At 45.4% G+C, this 12,074-nt stretch overlaps 1 protein-coding gene across 1 annotated transcript in view; it reads right to left on the bottom strand.

Annotated features, from left to right (window-relative positions):
* LOC101643821 (ABI family member 3 binding protein) overlaps window positions 1–12,074 on the bottom strand; it is a 263,477-nt gene that overhangs the window by 2,079 nt on the left and 249,324 nt on the right. The window contains exons 51-54 of the mRNA XM_045286146.1: window positions 4,497–4,576; window positions 2,321–2,350; window positions 1,651–1,812; window positions 40–162 (exon numbers count right to left, since the gene is read on the bottom strand). Coding sequence (XP_045142081.1) covers window positions 40–162; window positions 1,651–1,812; window positions 2,321–2,350; window positions 4,497–4,576 — 395 coding nt within the window. The remainder of the gene's footprint in view (window positions 1–39; window positions 163–1,650; window positions 1,813–2,320; window positions 2,351–4,496; window positions 4,577–12,074) is intronic.

Raw genomic sequence — 12,074 nt, forward strand, 5'->3', positions numbered from 1 at the left:
AGTGTGCAAGCGCCTTGCAGCTGAGGACCAAAAGCATACCTTCTTTGGTGGGTAACTGATCAGAGGTGAGTTGCTGTCCTGTGCGTCCGTCTAAGAACGAATCTACGAACTGACAGTGATCTTCACCGTGACCCCTCAGGTCACCTATGTTATAAAATTTTCCTGAGGAACCAGAAATTGAAAGGGTAATGGTGTTATTTTCTTTGCTATGTGGCAGTTATAAAATAGTCATTTCAAATAATTATTCTTTCCTATTCTTAACACCTCCCATCCTTCACCACCACCACCACCATCTCGAATGTGCTACATCAAGCCACCTGTGCCCCTTGCCTGAACCACTGAATAGTCTCCCCACTGGCCTCTAGTTCATTCTCACCTCCCTATAATAACGTATTCCTTCCCACTCCCAGAGAGCAGTGATCCTTAAAAAAATGCAAGTCAGATAATGTTATTCCCATCATACTCAAACTTCAAAGCCCTTCCCATGGTTCTAACGCCCCACATGACTTCATGCCACCTGTATGGAGGCTCTTTTCAACTCCCGTGCTTCCTCATGGGGCCTCAACTGCTGGAGGAATGGCCTTTGCACTTTCTCGGAAGCACAAGTGTTATTCAGAGGGGCCTTCCCCAACTAACCATTCTAGCTAAAGGCGCTTCCACTCTGCTCAGCTGTTCTCGTTTAAAAAGTTTTTCTCCAAAGCAGTGTGAAGAGATTTTTATTAACATACTGTCTTGTCTCCACTAGCAGGAATGCCTTATTGATTGCTTTGTCTCCAGCTCTGGCACAAAACCAAAAAACCAAACTCACTGCCATCGGCCCTGTACGTTTCCAAGACTGACTGTTTATGGGAGTAGAAAGCCCAGTCTTTCTCCCCCCCCAGAGCTGCTGCGGTAGCGAACTGCCAACCATGCAGATCGCAGCCCAACTCATAACCACTACCCCACCTGGGATCCTTGCCTGGCACAAAGCAGATCCTGAATGATTGAACAACCACATGTCTATGTTGGACCCAATCTTTTTTTTTATGAACACTTTAGTTGTGAATATTGAAAGTGAAATGATCTACGGGGCTCTGAGCAAGCGGTTATAGCCCTTCTGGTCTAGTGTATGTAATTATTATCTGGCAAATCTTAAAGTCATGGTTCGTCCATGACTATGTTAGGAGCACGTGTTATCAGGCTTTCATCATCAGATGGCTGTGACAACATTTCATCTGCCAGTCCCTCTTCATTCAGTTTGTCCTTGTTGGCACTGTTTCAGACTGCATTCTCTGTTCCCGTTGAATTCCATATCTCAAAGCCTGTTTCCTAGACTGGTAAGTATTTTAATGGCACCTTTACGGAGGAGGAAATTAGCTTGTATTTACAGCTTACTAATGCAGTGGTTCTCAACCTGTGGGTCGCGACCCCTTTGGGGGGGGGTGTCGAATGACCCTTTCACAGGGGTTGCCTGATTCACAACAGCAAAATTGCAGTTATGAAGTAGCAATGAAAATAAGGTTGTGGGTGGGGGGGTCACCACACATGAACTGCATGAGGGTGGCGGCGTGAGGAAGGTTGCGAACCACTGTGCTAATACATAGAACTCTCCCTAGGAAATACCCAGTGACAGGAAGGGAGACACCCACAGGTGGCCCGGCCCCTGCTTACCTGAGAGGGAGTCGCTCAGGTAAATCTTGTACCTGAGAGAGTTGCACAGCTGCACCCCAACGAACTTCTTATACCATGTCCTTTTGACATACTGCTTGCCTTTACACTCTGAGTACGAGTCTGAACTAAAGGGTCTCTCCGTCCAGATGGCATCTCTTCCTGCTGTAGGAAGAAGGCACATCCTACTGAAGGGCGTTCCCAGAAACCTTCTAGGCAGCAGGTACTGATTCGCTCTATTGCCAAATAGGATAAAGGATCCAAAAGGGTTTAAAGGACTAACGCCTAAATTCCTGTCCCTAGAAGTGTGTAGGTATGTAGTAGCCTCTGCAGTTCTACATACAAACAGCATTCTTTACATTCTTCTTTTGGAGCACAAGACAAAAAGCTGAACGGCTGCTTGAACGTCAACTTGTTTTGCGGAAGTAGGAACGAAAGTCACAGTATATTCTCATTACTGATATTGGAGCTGGTCTGGCATGAAGGTGAAGGCACCTTTCAAAAGATCAAGTGCTCCCAGCCCAGGTCTTTGGTAAACACTCACACCTGACTTACATTCTGAGATGACAGACTGGCAAGGTGTGAGATCCTGGGGACAGTTCTGCCTTTCCTGCTGAATGGGATTCATTTATCGTAGTATATAGTTGGGTTCCCGTTTAGACAGGATACTTACCAGAAACCGGCTCACTCACTAGAGGGTCCGCTGAGGAAAAACAGTAAACGAGATGTTAAATAAATCACTGCCCGTTTTCCAAGGAAAAGCACAGTGAGATAGTATAACATTGGTACTTAATGTGTGTTAAAAAATCCCACCACTGTTGTAAAGAAATAACCCAAGACAAAGATTTTCCACCAAACGGGGGACAAGGTTGTCGGGGGCAGGGCATGTGCAAGGGAGGAAAGATGGAGCAATAGACTAGGGTTGATGGGTATTAACTTGAGTGAAGAGCAAGATAGTAATCCACAAGAGGGAGAAGAGAGAAGGGGGGCGGAGGGTAAGGTAAACTATTGGGTGGGGGGTGTTCCTAAGTAGTTTAAACAGTTGAATACAAAATAAATGTAAGCGCCCCACCTAATTCACACACATGAAATGTTTTTAAAAACCTGAATTGCAATATGACACATTCATGCTAAAGACTGGTGCTTAGCTTAGAAAGCATCGAAGAATCTCCTCCACCAGGGCTCAGTGTATCTGGGGCACGGATTTGAGTGGTCAGAGCCTCTGGCTGTTCCAGGCTTCACAGCAGTTGCTTTTGTTTCATAGAGACCATTGGCAAACCCATCAAGATGCCGAGGGCTGCAGTTGGCGTAAGAATTATGCAAATAGCGCTGTGTGTACAGATGCAGCTCATGTAGGAACTGATACCAGGAAGGTTGGATTATAAGGTATCACAATGACAGCATTAAAAAAACAAAACCCTATCATATGAATCCCCTTTTAGCATGCCTGCTATTTGGGGTCTTGTCACACAGGTGCACACTCATCAGACTTTTTTAAGATTATGCCCTTTTTGTATTTTTTCTTTTTAATAAGTTTTTTTTTTTTGTTTTTAAACTCCAACAGAGGCCTTTAATGGAAAATACACCTGGTCGCCTCGTTAGAAGTACATCCCTGTGAGCCAAGTGTTATGAGCATTAGTAAGAAGGTGGTATAATAAAATTTTTTACTATAATCCAGTATAATGTATTTGAGGCTTAATCAAAGTTTTGTGTGGGGGTAGTGAGTGTCATGGCATATTAGAGACCTCTTAGTATTGGATTGTTTATAAGTATTATATTTCATAGCGACCTGTGGAGTTCTGTACTGCCTGATGGGAAAATAGGAACTTGAGTTCGCAAAGAGAAGATCACAGAGTTGTGGGCCGGCCCCCTGTTAACCCCAGGAAAATAACAATCCAATGTCTATCTTACCATCTTAATCTCCCATTTTTTTCCTAGTTTTTATAATACAGTATTGTATATAACAAACAGATGTCTTCCTCGGGTCACTGTGAGTAATTTAGTAAATTGTAGGTGTCCCACTGGAGAGCCTAGAGTTGCTGGTGAAGAGGGAATGCTTGAGATGCCTCATTAATTTAATGGACAGCAGAGACTGGTGGGCTTACAGGATTTGGTGGTGGCCCCGCAGAGAACTGCCTAAATGTGATTCAGAACGTGTGGAATGCGCTTCTCTTCCCCACATGTGTTTCCGCCATGCTGTGAAGTCCCACAGACCATTAGTTTTTTAGGCACTTATGTGTCACAACAATGAAAGGGCTGAAAAATATATGAAAATAAGCGTTTCAATTAAATCCAAATTAAGTCCTTTTTTAAACAAGATGTTGGCTTATCATTTTTATACAGTTCAGACTGGTAGAAAGAACTCTTCCCAAGCTTTGGGACTTGGCTTTGCTGCTGGTTAATTTCTGAGGGTGCTGAGCTATACGATGAACAATAGCTTTGTGAGTGAGGAAGTTGGTGACATGACCACTCCATGACTCATCAATTAAGCCAATCAGATAATGGAGAAATCTCAGCCCCGCTTGGTGGTCCATGTGGAGAGAGGGGAAGGAGGACAAGGGGAAAGAGAACCAGAGAGGGAGCCCAGGAGAGGTGGAGGGAGCGGGGAGAGAGAGAAATCTAGAGAGCTAGAGCTTAATTGATTTTAACTCCTCACCATCCTCACATCTAGATGAAGGAGGAAAAGCTTAAGTGGTGTTTCCTTTCAATTTGCCCTTAATGGAAAGCTTCAAGAACATCAGTGCCTACATTGTTTCCCCGGTTCTCAAACAAGTTCCCTTGGTAAACAAACCACTGCTGCAAGGTGGCGCTCTGCACACTTGTTAGGAAGCTGACTGCTGATGCATTACCTGATTCTGTGCTGAAGGTCACAGTCTTGCTGGGTGGGCCTTCACCAAGCAGGTTTTTGGGTTTCACTTCAAATTGATAGCTGTTCCAGGGGAAAATAAGAATTGTAACATACTCTTCAGGGATAGGAAGTAACATACCAATAACCCTCCTGATTCTATTTTGAAAACACCATGCTGTTTGATGGTAACATGTTCTAGAAGCAAGTTGCTGAAAGAAAACTTGCTCTCAATTTTGCTTTTCAAGCCAGCTTGTCTTCAAAACAAAAATCTATGTTTTGTATAAAACATTAAATTTAAAGAGACAGCTGCATTTAAAAAATTCCAAATTAGAAGAAAATGGGCAAGTTGGTAATGAGCACGCTGGAAGAAAGTCATATGAAGGACCCCAGCTAATTTCCATCTTTCTCCTCTTCAAATGCCTCAGCTACGGCCAAGAGCAAAGAAATGGAAACGCTCCCTTTCATTCCCTTCATACCAACCTTGAGTATGCTTTGGGGTTAGATGGTGCCACTGTGCTTTAGGCATTGGGCTGCTAACTGTAAGGTCAGGGGTTCAAAACCACTAGCCATCCCAGGAAAGCTATAATGAGTGTCTGTTTCCTTTAAGATTTACACTCTAAGAAACCCTACACAGAGTTGCTATGAATAGGAATCAAATCTGTGACTGGGTACCTAGGTCAGAATCATGATGGTGGGAACGGGGGCTGTTCATTTAAAATAGTTATCTTGTCCCACCCACCCTAACTATTGAATCTTTCTGAGAGGCTGAGGTAGGAGTCTGTTAACAACTTCCCTAGATGAGCTTGGTACTCACTGAAATGTGAGAACTTCAGTACTCAACTGTAGGAACAGATGCACATGAAAATGCTTCTTGTCGAGGACTGCCTGGCTGTATCTGGGAACTCAGGTTGACTGTGGCCCACAGAAGCCAGCTGTCTTCAGGACAGGTGTGGCTCATGAGGAGTAGGGGTACAAGATGAAGACTGGTCTCTAAGCTATACTCATGGGCCAAGCCCTGAACACTTTCTGATGGAGATTATTTAAAATACAAAGCAAGTTCAGATCCTTTGAAGTTGAATGCTTTTGATTCTGCCCTTCAAAACTATGCATTCAATTGCTGTATCATATATGTCAAATTTTATCCACAAATAATTTAAGCAAAGTAAGGCTATTCAAGAATTTAGACAGGAAAATGATTTGACATTTGCTTGAAAGGAGAAGACTTTACAGGAAAATAACAATGCACAGACAAGCAACAGTATTGTCTGAACCCCACATTTGTACACGGCTTTGGGAAGATAATTGATTTCCTTCTTTGAGTAGTTTGTTATTGAATAAAGCAAGACCACAAAAGATTGAAAAGTATTTTCTACACAAGTGGAAACAGAAGAATGGCGGTACTCATAGCTTGGCGCAGGTGGCACAAAGTGAGCAATGAACACGTGAGAAGTTTCTAGGTCACAGCATGTGGAGATTCTACCAGAATTACATTTACCACGGCTGATTTCTAGCACTGGAACAGCGACAGCCAGTATTTGTGTGCTTCCTTTACACCAGGCACTGTGGGATCGTTCTTCATATACAGATTTATTACATGTAACCCTGTGAAATACGTATTGCCTCTAATTGTCAGTTGAGAACAAGGGTTGTGCTATGTTTACCTGGCTTTTTCAGGTATCTTTGAAACTAAATGAATGCCTTGACCTTTGTAAGAGTTTTAATGAGACCATGCACATTTTAAAACTGTCACCCACCCACCCCACCCCCCAAAACAAATGGCAAACCAAAACACCATACCCTCCAACCACCAAGTTGATGACAGCTCAAGGCAACCAAGGAGCCTTGGGGGCACAGAGGGCTAAGTGCTGGGCTGCAAACCCCAAAGGTGGGGGTTCAAACCCACCAGCCACTCCTAGGAAGAAAGATGAGGCTATCTGCTCTTAAAAAGATGGATCGCCTAGGAAACCCTTCGGGGTTTCTGTGAGTTAACCACTAGCATGAGGTGCTATTGCAATACTCAGAATGCAGAAACAAAAACCCCTATGCCATTCATTTAAGTACGTCACACGTGTGGGGTCTTTTGGCATTGAGTTTTTTAAGAGATAAAAGTCTTGTTGAGAGGTCTGACAGCCTTAGTGGAGAGTGGAGAGGGAGGTGAGGGAGAAAGCTGCGATGGACTAAAAACTCGGGTGGAAACTCAGAGGCGTCTGGACTGGGGTTCCGTGGGCAGCACATTCCATGCCCCGAGCCAGTGCTGCAGCCAGTGCTGGGCCAGGCCTGTTGGACGCGCCCTCCCATCTTTCCAGTCCACGCTTGTTTACACTGCAGCTCCTTCAGCAGCACGGCCACAGATACGTGGGGGCTATTTTCTTGGTTTGCGGGGTGGGAGTCAGGGGCCAACATTTTATGGGACTTGACAAGTTTTAAAAGAAATAGTTTACACTAAGTTTCATGACTAGCATGAAAAATTAGAGGCATGTTTTTGGTCAATTAAACCCTAAGCAAACAAGCTACTTGGTCAGGGCAAAACCTTTTTCCAGAAACACATGCTGCCAGAAGGTGTGGGACAGCCCGGTTGGAGAGTCCTGTCCCCAGGAAGAGTACTCACTGTACTTAGGCGCTAAGCGTAAAGCACAGGAATGCTCGGACCATTTTCCAGAGAACAGAAAACGTGTTTGAAATAAAGTTGTTGCAAAAAAGAAAAGAAATAAAGTTGTTGCATGAAAAAAACTAAAAACCTAAATACAAGGTTTGGAGAGACATTTGAAATTTTACCAATATGAGACAAAAAGCCAGAGAGAGAATTATCCATCAACTGCAATAGCCAACTAAGGAATTCTGGAAGAGCGCACAGGGGAAAAGGAGGGTGGAAAACTGTCCCAGGAAGTGTCCAGATGGAGGGGCCTACTCCATGCCCAGTAAAATAAAACATAACAGAAAAGATTAACTAGCACTTACTCTGCAACAGCTCAGAGTAATGGAGATACCAGTGATGCTGTGGGCTAGGCTTTGGGCTGCTAGCCACAAAGGTTGGTAGTTCAAACCCACCAGTTGCTATGAGGGAGAAATAAAGTAGGGCTGTCTGCTCCTGTAAAATTTATACCCTTGGGAGTGCTATAGAGGGTTACTATGAGTCAGAATCCACTCGATGGCAGGGGGGTTGATTTTCTTTTGGTTTGGGGGCTCCTAATAGCTTCTGAGAAAAAAGCAAGAGGTCCCATTCATAGGACTTAGAATCAGATTGGCATTTGATTTCTCGACAGCAAAATACCCCCCCCCCCAAAAGTAAAACAAAAACCTAGAACAAAAGTCCACTGCCATCAAGTCAATTCCAGCTCTTAACAACCCTATGTAATGTTTCCGAGACATTATGGAGAGCGAGGTGGTCAACCCCTAACCCACAGCAAGACCAAGGCTCCCTACCAACACTGGAAGTTAGAAAACAACGAAGCAATAGCTGCCCAATTCTGAGAGTCTATCTTACAATTTCATGTCTAGCTAACTAACCAATTATCAGAGTAGAGCAAGGAGTCATAGCTGTGGTCATCCATTACTTTGTCTCAAGATGTAACGTCCCCAAACAAGGGCAGGAACAAAGAAGGGAGATGAGGTGGGATGCAGCAGTTCAGGAATCCCACACAGAAGGGCAAAATTGAATGCCAGGAGCGGTGTTGCCAGACACAAATGTACGGGACAAATGGAGGACTTGAGTAGATGACTATCTTGAAGAATCAGCGAGAAATACGGATTTCACCGTAGGAAGAGGAACTGGTTCTGTAATATTCCTCAAGATTTAAAACCTAATTTGACTTCCTACCTCAAATTGAGTGTGGGAATGTAGTAGAGTCTAGATAACAACTGCATCAAGCCTCTGGGCCTCACAGAGGACTGGAAAAAAACCACCCAAAACCAAACCCTAAAAGCTCACTCTCACTGAGTTGATTAAGACTCCTAGTGAGCCTAAGAAGGTTTCTGGGACTATCAGTCTTTGTGGGAGCAGAGAGCTTCAACTTTCTGCTGTGGAGTAGCGATGGCCTTGAACTGCCGACCTTTTAACTAGCGAGCAGTCCAACCCTTACCAGAGTGCCACCAAGAGAAGCCAGTAACTACCAGTCCTCATAGAATGCCACAGAGCGCACTCCTGAGCGGCCATGCATCCCAGCAGAAGCTACCTTTCCCGCAGCCCTTTTGGGAGGCAGCACTGCGATGCTAAGACGTGGTCGCTGCAGTCAGAACGATGTACACTCAGTCTCACATTTTAATGTGAGACTTTAGGCTAAACTGCTAACCTCGCTGACCTCACATAGACAGTGAGGACAACCCGGGTGTCCGTGAGCAGGATGTCAATCATCTCTTCAGAGGTATCAAGGAATCCATGAGGGGTTTTGGTTTGTTTCTCTTTAAAAAAAATATATTGTTGGAAACTTCTGGAGGCTGGGCGTCTGAAATCAGGGTATTAGAATGTGGATTCCTTCTGAAGGCTCTGGGCATAGCCGCTAATCGTTGGCCTTCGTTGGTGTGTAGACACATCGCTCTAATCTCTGAGTCCATCCATTGTCATAGAATATTCTCTTTTCTTTTCGGAAATAGTTTTATTGGCATATACTTTACGTATAACACGATATCATTGTTCAGTTACATTAAGGTTTGTGCCATCATCACCACAAACAATTTCAGAACATTTTCTTCTTGACTCATAGTTGCCAGCTCCCATTCTGCCCCCTCCCCCACCCTGCCATCCTCTCAAGCAATTATCAGTCCAGTTACTGTGTCTGTGGATCTACATATCCTGGCTTTTACATACAAATAAAAATCATACACAGTATAGCCAGGAAGCAAACAAAACAACAAGTTTGTTTTTGGTGAGGATTAAATGAGAAGACACACAAGCAAGGAACCTGGCCCACGGTAATTGAATATAAAAACTAGTATGAGTTATGTCTGTAAACCCCAAACCCAAACTTCCTGCCATCGAGTCGATGCCAACTCATAGGAGCCCTAAAGGACAGGGTAGAGCTGCCCTGTGGGTTTCTGAGCCTCCCTGGGAGTAGAAAGCCCTTTCTCCCATGGAGCAGCTGACCTTGCAGCGAGCAGCACACCCATAACCACTACCCTTCCACAAAGGGCGTCCCATTGTATGGAGAACTTAGTAAGCACTCCCTTAGAACACCTCTGTCTCAACTGCTCGCATTTGCGGTTGGGAAGGGTATAATGTAGGCAGAGTCAATCATTTGTTGGCAAGATGGAAGATGTGTCAGGTAAATCTAGATGCCTGTCATCAAAACAGCCTCCACAGACCAAACGGAAAAACCAACTGTGTACAAGATTTCAGTGATGACTCTAGAGCTCTACCTGCATCACCCCAGAGGAGTGTGCTGATGAAATAGAGTGCGTATATTTATGGGTTTAGTATTAAGGTAGCAGAAGGACATTGGGCCACCACTCAGGTGCTCCCTCAATGCAAGAATACTTCTATTAAATTGGCATTCGATGATGCTCACCTTCCAGACACAACCGCTGAAGACAAAGCGAGTGAATAAGCAAATGTGGCGAAGAAAGCTGATGGTGCCCGGCTATCAAAAGATACAGCGTCTGGGGTCTTAAAGGCTTGAAACAAGCAGCCATCTAGCTCAGAAGCAACAAAGCCCAATGAAGGAAACACACCAGCCTGTGTGATCACGAGATGCGGAAGGGATCACTTATCAGGCATCAAAGAAGAAAGAATCTTATCATAGTGAATGTGGGGGGAGTGCGGAGTGGAGACCCAAAGCCCATTTGTAGACCACTGGAGACCCCCTTGCAGAAGGGTCTCGGGAGGAGATGTGATGTCGCAACAATGAAACATACAACTTTCGTCTAGTTCCTAGATGCTTCCCCCCTCCCCTCCCCGCACTACCATGATCCCAATTCTACCTTGCAAGTCTGGCTAGACCAGAGGATGTACACTGGTACAGATAGGAATTAGAAATACTGGGAGGGTGGAGGAGAGTGGGTTGGAAGGGGAGAACCAATTACAAGGCTCTACATGTGACCTCCCTGGGGGACAGACAGAAAAGTGGGTGAAGGCAGATGTTGGACAGGGAAGGATATGACAAAATAATAATTTATAAATTATCAAGGGTTCATGAGGGAGGGGGATGTAGGGAGGGAAGGGAAAAATGAGCTGATGCCAGGGGCTTAAGTGGAGAGAAAATGTTTTGAGAATGATGTGGGCCTTATACAAATGATGTATCAATTGTGATAAGAGTTGTATGAGCCCCTAATAAAATGATTTTAAAAAAAGAAATAGAGGGTAAAGCTTGAGGCCAACCGTGGGAGATCAATTGTTAAAATCAGCACAGGATGTACAAATGTGCCAATTCATAGGAAAGCTGAGAGCCAAGGTTTCAAAATGTAGGATTACAGTTCTTGAGGAAAACGCTGTCAGGGATGGCAAACCTTCGCCTTCCAGATCTAGCCTTAGGCTGATGGTCCCAAAGGTGGTGGCAGGTGCGACCGAGGCAGCCCTGACTCACGGTGACCCTACGCGCGCGCGCGCGCACACACAATGAATCACTGCCTGGGCAGTGATCACTCTCAATTGCTCTGCTTGAGCCGCTAGTTGCAGCCACCGTGCAATCCATCTCATTGAGGGCCTTCCTCAAAGGTGGGGGAGGTGATGGAGCTTCCAGAACCAGGTTCACATCTTGTTAAGGGAGCCCTGCTTTGTGTCCGTCCTTCCTGTCTCCGCTTTCAGAGAGCTGAATTCTCGTTTCTCTGTTCGATGAACTTGGTTGTCCACCGTCATTTGAAATGGATTCCCGTTCTAAGGAAATCCTCAAAAACTTTATGTAGACAGGCCGTCCTGTACCATTTACTGACTTGGATGTTTATACAGTTGACTCCAGCTCCAGTGGGGTCTAGAAGGAGCCCCTGGGTGGTGCAGTGGTTACTGTTCTGCCAGTACCCCAGAGGCTCGAGAATCCACTCAGAGGCACCTTGGAAAACACCCAGCAATCTGCATCCCCAAGTGCAGCCATCGAAAACCCCTGGGACAAAGTTCCACGGGGACACACATGGGGCTGCCATGCGCCTGAGCTGCGCCCGTCAGTCTACACGAGAGCACCTGAGTCCTGAGTCAAGCCGGCTTTCAGTCAGGAGAGGGAGACTAGGAAACCGGGGAAGAAAATAAAACAGGGAGGGGCCACTCAAAGGGGGAAAGGGAATCCTGTTCAATCCCTTTCTGGGGACGTTGCTTCCAAGGACCTGCAGGGTGTTAGCAAGCATTTCTTGGTGTCTGCCCCATGCTGGCACTGTGAGGATTTGAGGGTTATAGACAAGGACTATGAGGGAAGGGCAAATAGTCCTAAATCAGGGGCTGAGGGGGAGTGCAGGACATTGGGGTCATAAGGCAGCTCCCCATGCTGCCCTTGGGGGGATGTTCGCGTGTCCAGGCGTGCCAGAGCTGGGCTGGCGCGTGGTTCTGTCTTTTCCCCCTCACCTTTAGGAGCTTTCTGTCTTTCCCCCTCACCTTTAGTGACAGGTCCAGCGGAAATAACGGGTGGTGAGGGTGTTTCCTGGGTGCTCTCAGCAATATCTT

The sequence above is a fragment of the Echinops telfairi genome, unplaced genomic scaffold (assembly GCF_000313985.2).
Source record: "Echinops telfairi isolate 266 unplaced genomic scaffold, ASM31398v2 ScPeMD7_6;HRSCAF=24_0, whole genome shotgun sequence".
Taxonomy (NCBI): domain Eukaryota; kingdom Metazoa; phylum Chordata; class Mammalia; order Afrosoricida; family Tenrecidae; genus Echinops; species Echinops telfairi.